Genomic DNA, 10,388 nt, shown 5'->3' on the forward strand with positions numbered 1-10,388 from the left:
TGTCTAAGTGCCACAGCTCCAGGGGGTGCTCAGTACAAACTTGTTGAATTAGTAAATTCATACATGTGCCTGGGGTCCTGCTAGGTGCTGGGGATATAAGCAAGACCCAGCTGCCCGCCCACAGGGGGCCCACAGTCCAGTGGGGCTGGGTGGGAGGGGGTAGACACAGGGAAATATGCACCTAGGGCAGGAGGAGGGCAAATAGGGAGTTATTTAACTGGTCCAGAGTTTCAGATTTGCAAATGTAAGAAGTTCTGGAGCTCTGTTCCTCAACAGTGGGAACGTACTTAACACTACTAAATGGTACATTTTCAAATAGTTAAGACGGTAAATTTTGTTATGTTTTTTACCACCATTAAGCATAACATTTTTAAGAACAACAACGAAAAACCCCCAAAATAGAACAGTGTACCCTGGGGTAGGACCTGAGCTGCTGACGGCCCAAAGGCTCCCGAGTAAGCCAGTGGAGGCGGAGGCCAGCAAGGGGACTGACTTCAGGGAGAAGGTGACGTGGAGCAAAATCCTGAAGCCCTCGCAGGTTCAGCATGTGAGGGTGCTGCAGGGGGAAGGTGCAGACCCAGGCAGAGTGCGCTGAGAAACAGAGTAAGGAGGAAGACTGAATCACAGAGGAAATTGGAGAAGGCAATGGGGAGCCACAGAGTGTTCTAAGCAAGGCACTGTGCAGTCAGCTCTATGGGGAAAGGTGGAGGCTGGAGGCCAGGAGACCAGCTAGGAGGCCATTGAGACAGTGGCCCGTACAGGGTCAGGGTAATGGGAACAGAGGGAGATGTGGGGTTCCATCCCATCCAGGGATGTCTCCCAGGCAGATTGTGGGGATTACTGTCTTGGCTGATCCCGCCCTGGTTTTCCTTTGAAAGGGGCCTGGTCATTCAAACCCTGACCCCCAGAGCCCCTGAGGAAAGGCTGAGAACAGGGGTTGGGGCCTTGCGGTCTCTACCTGCTCCTCCCTCCTTCCAGGAGATGGGATCAGAAAGGCTTGGGAGAGTCTGGGCCCAGCAGCAGGAGAGGAACTCTGGGAGCAGAGGCTGTCTTGGGGGTGTGGTAAGAACTGGCCTCCAGGGACCTCCGTTCTCATGCCCTCAGGGGTCAGAACTAAGTGGGCGAGGTTGTCAACTCTGGAAATCCAGGAGGCTCTGCTCAGCCTGGCCCAGAGGGACAGGCCTGGAAGGGGAAGCCAGCTCAGCCTGATCCTGAAGGTCTGAGATCCGAGCCAAGCCCTCCACACGGGCTGCCCCAGAAGTCTCCCTGCTAGGGCCTGGAGGCAGGATTCTCAGGGACCCGGCGCTGGGGCACTGGGAGTCCAAGGACTGAATCCTATTGTGGAAAAACAAGCACCTTTCTGCCACCTGCCCCCAGGCCTCAGCCCCCACCTCCCACATTCCCTTTCCTTAGCTGCCCTGTTTCCCCACCAGTCCACCCCTGAGCCCTGTCTGCTCCCACCAAGACCAATCCACAGACCCCTTTTGGCCACAACTATTTTGTCACGTTCTGAGCCACCACTCACTTGAAAACTTTCTGGGTACCGACACCATGCTATGTGCTGACTGGACCTCCTATCAACCCTACACAATAGGAACCATTACTATCCCCATTCTACAGAGGAAGAAACTGAGGCACAGGCGTCAGCAGCAACGTCTCAGCTTCTAGGGTCTTCTGCTTCTGCCCAGCAAAGTCTCAGCACCCTAGGGGCAGCAACCCAGGTCTTTGCAATCCTTGACCTTTGCTCATGTTGCCCCTTCTTCCCAGAACGATCCCCGAGCCCTTTCAACCGGCTAATCCAGTCCTCTCTGAGTCCCCCTGGAGTTCTCCGGAAAACCTTCCATATTTACAACATTCCCCTTACCCAAGGGTTGAGATGCTCAACTCCTGCCTCCTGTACCAGCCAGTGAGAGCAGGAGGCCAGAGCCTACACCTGGCTGGTTTATGGTCTAATTCCCTCCCCCCCTTACAATACTTGGAGCACAGAAGACCCTCATTAGCGGTCATCCGCAGGGTGGTGCCTAAATGACCCCGGGCAGGTTCCACCCACCTCCTTAATTGCTTTGGGTGCCCTCCCCTCATGTAGAGGCATGAGAGTGGGATCCAAACTAAAAGTAGGGAGCCCCTCCTCTACAGTCTCCAGTGACCTGTGGGAGCTGCTTAGTGACCTCTGATTGCCTGCTCAGGAGTGGGGATGTTGGAGAACTCGGCAAGAATTCAGGCTGGGGTGAGAGCCCAGACCCACCACAGCCTCCAGGGAGGGCAGATATAACCCGTGTCTCCCAGCGTGGTTCCCCAGCCCTGACAGCCTCCACTGCCAAGTCCTCGCACAGTGCAGGGCACCCTGAGGCCACCTAAAAAGTGAGTGGCCTCCCTCCTTCCAACCTAGGACGAGAGGAAGGTCAAAAAAAGGCCCTTCCCCAGAGGCCCCCACACCCTCATCCCCATCTGCCCATCCCTCACAGCCCTCAGGTCAGTTGCAGGATCAGAAAGTTCTCGCTATGATCCTTTCAAATCCAGCCACCCTGGAAACACTTGGCCCCGGAGAACTCCTGTTCCAGAGCCGGAGAAACAGGCTAGGAGGGTTACCGGCCCGAAAACCGCGCTGAGGGTGAAGAAGGGGCCGCCAGAGGCTTCTCGAGCCCCTTCCACACCCCGAATTCTCACGGCCACCTCCCGGCCCCTTCCTCTAGCCTGGCTTCACGGACGCTGCACCTCCTGGTCCCCGCCCCCCGCTCTGAACAGCGCCCCGCCGCCCTCCCGCCGCGCTTCCTGCCCCCACCCCGCCCCTCCGCGCTATTTAAGGCGCCCCCGCCGCCCGGCGCCGTCCAGCAGGGCTCCCGCGGGCGCTGCTCCGCCGTCGGCTTCCCCGCTGCCACTGGGCCGCCCGCAGGCAGGCAGGCGGTGAGTGGGGCTGGGGTGGGGCCCCGGGCGCCACCTGCCAGCGAGCGGGGGACACGTCCGCCACCGGCCAGGGGCTGAGGGGGGCTGCGGGGTCGGGGGGGGGGGCGCCCCTACGACTTCGCTCACCCAGCCTGCCTGCCGCCAGGCTCTCTGCTAAGCCGTGTTCCAACCTTCTTTCACGGTGTTCTTAAAACCCTGGGAGGTGAGAGTATTTCGGTCTTAACAGGCGAGAAGACTCAGCTGCCAAGGCTGACACTTACTTACCCAGGGTTAGTTAGCAAGAGGGAGTGAGAACCTGGCTCGAAACAGCTTTGCTCTGAGGAAGAAGGACCACCCCTGCACCCTTCCCTGCATTTCTTCCCCCCAAGGCTCCCCTCCCCTGCCCTCCCTCCCCAACCTTCCCCTCCCCAACCTTCTGGGAACTCTGTGGCCTGTGCCTCCACTCTGCTATGACAATTCTTTAAAGAGTCTAGAATTAGACACCACCGGCTTGGGGCCGGTAAGGGGTGGGGGAAGGGATGGAGAAAGAAGGTAAGCTCAGTGTCCACACGGAAGGGGCAGGTGGGCACTATTGCTGACAGGTGGAACTGTTACAGGTGCTGCCTTTAGCATCTAACCCCCTCCCACCCGCTCCCCCACCACAAGCTCAAAGGCTAGAGTGAGGGCAGCTGGGTGAGCTGCAATGGACAGGAGAGTGGGGACCGAGGCTTTGGGGCCCCTGAGAAGCTGAAGATAGCACTGCCACCACCCCCACAATCTGGGGACACACAGCCTGTCACTGGCAAAAGGAAGGAGGGGCATAGCACAGCTGTGTGACCTTAGGTAAGTTCCTCAAATTCTCTGTTCCCATTAGTTCAGGAGCCTCAGCTGGATCCAAATCTTGAGCTGTGTCATCCTGGGACTCTGGCTGGGAACAAGAGGGCACAGATGCATGACAAGACAAGGACCCTAACATATTTTGTCAGAGCTTAGTAGCCCTCATCCAAAGATCAGCCTTTGTCAGTCCTGACCGCCCTGCTGGGTGTGAGCCCCCAGACCAGTCCCTTCCTGTCCTTGAGCCTCAGTGTCCCTATAGGCACAATGGGCACAGCCCCCCTCCCCGCAGATTTGTTGCTCGTTTGACTGAGGTGGATGCCATGCTGACCGTGTCCTCTGTCTTTCTGCAGACGGAGGCCGGGGAGCCATGGGCGACTGGGGCTTCCTCGAGAAGCTGTTGGACCAGGTCCAGGAGCACTCCACCGTGGTGGGCAAGATCTGGCTGACCGTGCTTTTCATCTTCCGCATCCTCATCCTGGGCCTGGCTGGTGAGTCGGTGTGGGGCGACGAGCAGTCTGACTTCGAGTGTAACACGGCCCAGCCGGGCTGCACCAACGTCTGCTATGACCAGGCCTTCCCGATCTCCCACATTCGCTACTGGGTGCTGCAGTTTCTCTTCGTCAGCACGCCCACCCTGGTCTACCTGGGACATGTCATTTACCTGTCCCGGCGTGAGGAGCGGCTGCGGCAGAAGGAGGGGGAGCTACGGGCGCTGCCGGCCAAGGACCCACGCGTGGAGCGGGCACTGGCGGCCATAGAGCGCCAGATGGCCAAGATCTCAGTGGCGGAGGACGGTCGCCTGCGGATCCGAGGGGCGCTCATGGGCACCTACGTGGCCAGCGTGCTCTGCAAAAGCGTGCTGGAGGCAGGCTTCCTGTACGGCCAGTGGCGTCTCTATGGATGGACCATGGAGCCTGTGTTCGTGTGCCAGCGTGCACCCTGCCCCTACCTCGTAGACTGCTTCGTCTCTCGGCCCACGGAGAAGACCATCTTCATCATCTTCATGCTGGTGGTCGGACTCATCTCCCTGGTCCTCAACGTGCTGGAGCTGGCTCACCTGCTGTGCCGCTGCCTCAGCCGGGGGACGAGGTCACCGCCGGGCCAGGACACCCCCCGGACTCAGCAGAACTCCTCGGAGCCCTACGCTGACCAGGTCTTCTTCTACCTCCCTGTGGGCGACGGACCCTCGTCCCCGCCATGCCCCACCTACAACGGGCTCTCATCCAGTGAGCAGAACTGGGCCAACCTGACTACAGAGGAGAGGCTGGCTTCTTCCAGAGCCCCCCTCTTCCTGGACCCACCTCCCGAGAGTGGCCAGAAATCCCCCAGTCGCCCCAACAGTTCTGCTTCCAAGAAGCAGTATGTGTAGGGGTCCGGGGCTCCTGTTACCCAGCAGAGGGGCCCCAGAAAATGTGGTTGCCTTGGATACCCCCTCCAGGAAGACTGCAGGGATGAGGGGGTCAGTGGAAGCCAGTGCTTGCTGGCCAGGCAGCCTCATTGCAGCCTGTTTTTGAACATACGGGGCCTTCCTGGTGAGCAGAGGGCACCGTGGTTTCCCCTCCAGAATGTGACTTTGCCCCAGGCATGGACCAAGCTAGCTTGGGGTGCTCTTGGCTAAGGCTGTTGTGGCATCTCTGGACTTTTTCATCTGGTTCAGAGCAAGCCTGGAGCCAGTGTCACCCCACCCTCTGCCCACGTGCCCCTCACAGGAGAAGGCTGGTCGAGGCTGCTGGGTCGGCCTTGATCACACGCACGGAGCCTGCGCTGGGTCTGGCCCTGTCCGGGGGACTGGTGTCTCGTTCTCATCACTCCTTCCTAGTTCCACTGTTTATGCTTCTAAAATAAACAAGACTTGATCACAGGCTAGGTGTGTACTGATGCTGTTGTGATGTGCCTCCAAGGGTTGGGGGAGCAGTTGCTTTGCCCATCTTCCCTTTCTTTGAAGTCCTGTGTGATCTTTGACTTCCGCAACCCCAACTCCACCCATACCTTAAACCCTCACACCACTATATCCTGCTTCTCAGCAGCCCTGAGTCTAAACACTCACTTTTTGAAATGCCTCTGACATGGTTCTCCTCTCTCCATTCCCACTACCTAGCCCCCAACGCGCCCTGTGGCCATCCAGTGCCCCCGGCCACACTGTGAGCAGTGAACCTCCTTACCGGACACCCTACTACCCAAGCATACCCGCCAGCCGTGCTCTTTACAGTACAGCTCCAGTGGGCCCCGCACTCTATCCCTCCTCATCCTGGGCCCCTGGGTATTTGGGGAGGCAGGCTTAGATCACTTGCCCCTTCCTACCTTGGTCCTTTCTACTCTGCCCACCAGAAAGAGCAACTTTGGGGCCTGAATCATGTCTCTTTCCCATGCACCAAAAACTCAGTAAGAACAGACGATGGCACTACAGAGAAGTGGGAAGAGACTGTGAAGGGACCAGATCTTGCTGTAATCACATTTGCAGAAAAGGAAACAGTGGAACTGGATCTTGACAGGTGGATTGGAGTTCACTGGGAAGGTGAAGAAAACACGGAGTATTAGAGCAGAGAACATTGTTTCCACAAAAGCATGGAGAAGAGGGATGCTCAGGGGCTTCAGAGGGTGCTTATGGCTTGATGAGCCATCCAGGATGTGGGAGGTGTGGCTGGGGCTGAGCCCAGTGTTGGCAGACTTGACCTTTCATGGAAGGTGACATGGGTGGAAGAGAACACTTAGATAATGGCCTTCAGAAGCAAGCTGGTTGTCCCTCCCTGCCCAGGGAGATCTGGGGCTGGGGTTGGAAGGGGGACTGGGTCCACCTCAAGGGGCCACGTGTCTCTCCTTGAGAGCCTTTGAAGCAGGTTGGCAACCTGTCTCCACTTCCATCAAGATAGGTCTCCAAAACACCAGTCCTGCACCCCTCGCCCCAAAACTAACTTACACACTCCTTACCTGTCAAGTCTGAATGCTCAGCCTGGAAAGTGACAGCCCTATAACTCCTCCAGCTCCGGTTCCTCTTGATCCCTCTGAATCCCAGAAATCCAATAGACCATCCTCCTCAGCGTTCCCCAGACTCATCTGGGTGTGCTCCCACATTGGCCCTTTGCCAGTCCAGAGCACTACTTCCCCCCACTTCCAAGCTTCACCGGCCCTTTAAACACTACACCACCCTGGAAAAGGCAGTACCTGGTTGCGGAGAGAAAGATGATTTTTGACATCAGAGAGTCCTCAATGTCCATGCTGCTTCTGACATGTACAAAGCCATGCCGTCTTAACTCAGTCATTTCACTTTTTTGAGTCTGTTCTATCCTCTATAATATGCAGATAACATTACCTGCCTCATAAGGAACAAGAAATAAAAACAAGAGGAAAGGGGCGCCTGGGTGGCTCAGTGGGTTAAGCCTCTGCCTTCGGCTCAGGTCATGATCTCAGGATCCTGGGATCAAGCCCCGCATCAGGCTCTCTGCTCAGCAGAGAGCCTGCTTCCTCCTCTCTCCTCCTGCTTTCTCCTCTCTCTCTGCTTGCCTCTCTGCCTACTTGTGATCTCTCTCTCTCTGTCAATAAATAAAATATTAAAAAAAAAAAAAACAAGAGGAAGCACAATCTTGTCCCTGGCTCCTAGTAGCCATGCAACAAAATTCAGTTCAGCAAGGCTATCACAGGTCCTTCTGCCTCAGGGAAGCCCTCCTTGATTTCTCCAGCCAGTCCTCAGTGATGATCTCTACCTCAGGAAACCGAACTACTGCTTAGTATGAGTCCACTCCATCTCCCCAGTGAGTCTCTAAGGATCACTGGGGAGTCGCTTTTATTCCCCATGGGCCTAGCCCATCATTCACTATGAAATGAGGGACCAAGTTAGACTTGGCAGAAAGCAAGCTGCTTGTGCTTAATAAGGGCACAATCCAAGAGGCTGAGGTCCTCTTCCAAGGGATTCTCCCCGAGCCAGGGTGAGAGGGCAGATCTGTGGATTAGAGGATAGTCTCTTAGAGCCATCCCAGCCTGAAGGTTGTAGAAGCCTGTGCTTACAGTAGGTATTCCCTACCCATCCTAATTTGGAAAGGAGAAAGAAGAAAGTTTTAGATGAGTGAGGAGGGTATCCTTCCCTTCCCTCAAAGTTCATCCATTCCGAGCTTGGACTGGTGTCCGGGGTCAGGCCAGGGGCTTGGTTCTTGGGCAAGAACTGGAGTTGGATCCTAGGCTGGTGGCCAACAAACACGAAGGCAAATGGGCTGTCGTTTAAGAATGAGAATACTCGGGGCGCCTGGGTGGCTCAGTCGGTTAAAGCCTCTGCCTTTAGCTCGGGTCATGATCCCAGCGTCCTGGGATAGAGCCCTGCATCAGACTCTCTGCTCAGCCGGGAGCCTGCTTCCCTCTCTCTCTCTCTGCCTGCCTCTCTGCCTACTTGTGATCTCTGTCTGTCAAATAAATAAATAATACCTTAAAAAAAAAAAAAAAAAGGAATGAGACTACTGTCCTGGGATGGGAATGGGGCCCGCACAGAGGCAGTGGGGGCAGAGCAGTCGGGGGAAGACTTATGGATGAAGGATGGCTAAAAGCTCCAACCCACCTTACTCTTTTCCTAGGGCTTTTGTAACAAAGCACCACAGACTGGGTGGCTTCAACAGAAACCTATTCTCTCAGAGTCCTGGAGGCTGGGAGTCTGAGATCGGGCTGTTGGCAGGGTCAGTTCGGCAGGGTCAGTTCCTTCTGGGGACTGTGAGGCATAGTCTGTTCCAGGCCTCTCTCTCCTAGCTTCCATGAGTTGTCGGCCATCTTTGACATTCCTTGGCATCACCTCCATCTCCGCCTTCGTCTTCACGTGGCATTCTCCCTCTGTGTGTATCCGTATCTGTGTCTACATTTTTTCATAAGGACGTCAGCCATATTGGATTTTAAGGCCATTCTAATTACTTCATTTTAACTTGATGACCTCTGTAAAGACCCTATTTCCAAATAAGGTCACATTCTGATGTACTAGAGGTGAGGACTTCAGCATACCTCTTTGGAGGGGGAGGGCATAATCCACACTGCCACCCCACCACCCCCACCTCACCTCAAAGCACTAGTGGGGTGAGGCCAAGGAGAATGTTAAGTATGTACTGGACTCAGGCGTCTCCTTGTTGACATGGGCCTAGATGGAACCCAGCACATTCCACCTTGCTCCTTCCTCCCACCTGCCTATTCCTCACCACCACCAAAATCTAAGATGGTAACAGGCAGTTCTCAGTCACAGAAAGAGTCCTATATAGGAGGCTTGACTCCTGCCTCCCATTCCTCACACTGATTTGATTCTGGTCCTTTTCCTTCTCTGGGCCTCAGATCCCCCCCGCAACTGTGAAATGAAAGGGTTGAGTGAGAAACAGGTATGTGGCAATTAGTTATGAGGAGCCTTGCAAGGAAGTAACCTGTGACTAATCACTGGTCTAAAGCTCATAAGTGATGTGCTATTTTCATCAATCAGAACGGATTCCAGATTGTTCCTATAATAAGATCAGTTCCAGTCACTTGAATTCACATTGCCTTCCTGAGTAGGAAAGAAAGGGACAGGGTTATGCGGAGTGCACTGGGAATTTTGCATAACCCAAGGTCATCTTATCTATGACCCGGGGGAGCATGTGAACGTCATGGGTCGTACAGAAACAGAGCTGTCAGGCTGGGTGATGTCAAACCTCTTCCCAGCTTAACATGCTGGTTCTGCTGTGCTTGTTCCCTGGCCACTGGGGTGCTGACCTCATGATTCTACCACCAGCCTCCAGTGACTACGCTGAGGATCTTTTGTTTCCTTTTTACACTAACCTCAGCATGACCGCTGACATTTATAGAAAGGGATCTCTACCACGGATTGTTAGAACTTCTTTTTCCATCTTACAACTTTCCCCACCAGCACTGGTTCTGACCCCAAGTGTCACACAAGGCTCAACCATTTTGTCCTTCCCAGGCAAGCACCGTAGCCACAAGCGAATAGCCACCAAGCTGGTACACATTCTGTTCTTCTCCTATTCTTCCAGCTGACTCTGATTTCCAGAAGTCTCTGGCCCATCAGCAATCTGTCTACTTTCCTCTTAACGTGTGCCTCACTCCCCTGGGTGCTAGACATGATAGTCAAGGTGGTCAGGATCCAGATTATCACCTCCCTTGACTCAAAACTTCTACCTCTATTAATGCAACATAGGATTATATTAACTTTTCTATTTTCTTCTCTTTTCCATATCTAGAAAATTTTTTTAGATTATAAAGATCATCCATGATCATTGTAGAAAATGAGATCTCACCCATGCAGGCATAATAACTATCAATATTCAGAAATAATTCCTTTCGGGCTCTTCCATGAATATTTTTAAATGAAATCTGAATGAAGGTGTACCTACAGTTCTGTATTCTATTTTTATTTTACATAAATCATAGGCCTTTTCTCCATGTCATCAAGTTGGAAACACTACTTAATGACTTTATCATTATCTACTTAACCATGACCCTAATATTGGATTTTTAGATTGTTTGCAATTAATTATCCTCTATTATAAATTGTATTGTGATGTAGACGCCTGCACATAAGTGTTTTCCAAATTGCCTATTTCCTTTAAAGAAAGACATTCCAAGAAGTAAAATTACTGGGTCAAAGGTACGGCATTTTTCATTTTAAAAAGTTAGGGGCTTTTTTCTGATTGTGGAAGTAATTCACTATGGGTGAT

General features: G+C 53.9%; 1 protein-coding gene across 2 annotated transcripts; it reads left to right on the plus strand.

Annotated features, from left to right (window-relative positions):
- The first annotated feature begins 2,812 nt into the window (after positions 1-2,812).
- GJA4 (gap junction protein alpha 4) lies at positions 2,813-5,584 on the plus strand. 2 transcript variants are annotated; one of them, XM_082688799.1, is made up of 2 exons: positions 2,813-2,904; positions 4,071-5,584. In XM_082688799.1, exon 2 carries the CDS (start codon positions 4,088-4,090, stop codon positions 5,087-5,089), a length of 1,002 nt encoding a protein of 333 aa, XP_082544925.1. In that variant the 5' UTR covers positions 2,813-2,904; positions 4,071-4,087; the 3' UTR covers positions 5,090-5,584. The 2 variants fall into 2 exon arrangements, with proteins under 2 accessions (XP_082544925.1, XP_082544926.1); XM_082688800.1 differs by lacking the exon at positions 2,813-2,904 and adding an exon at positions 3,510-3,726.
- The last annotated feature ends 4,804 nt before the right edge of the window (positions 5,585-10,388 follow it).

This window comes from Mustela nivalis, assembly GCF_964662115.1.
Source record: "Mustela nivalis genome assembly, chromosome: 10".
NCBI lineage: Eukaryota > Metazoa > Chordata > Mammalia > Carnivora > Mustelidae > Mustela > Mustela nivalis.

Coding starts and splice junctions, on each gene's coding strand:
- GJA4 (XM_082688799.1), top strand. CDS start 4,088: ATGGGCGACTGGGGCTTCCTCGAGAAGCTGTTGGACCAGGTCCAGGAG.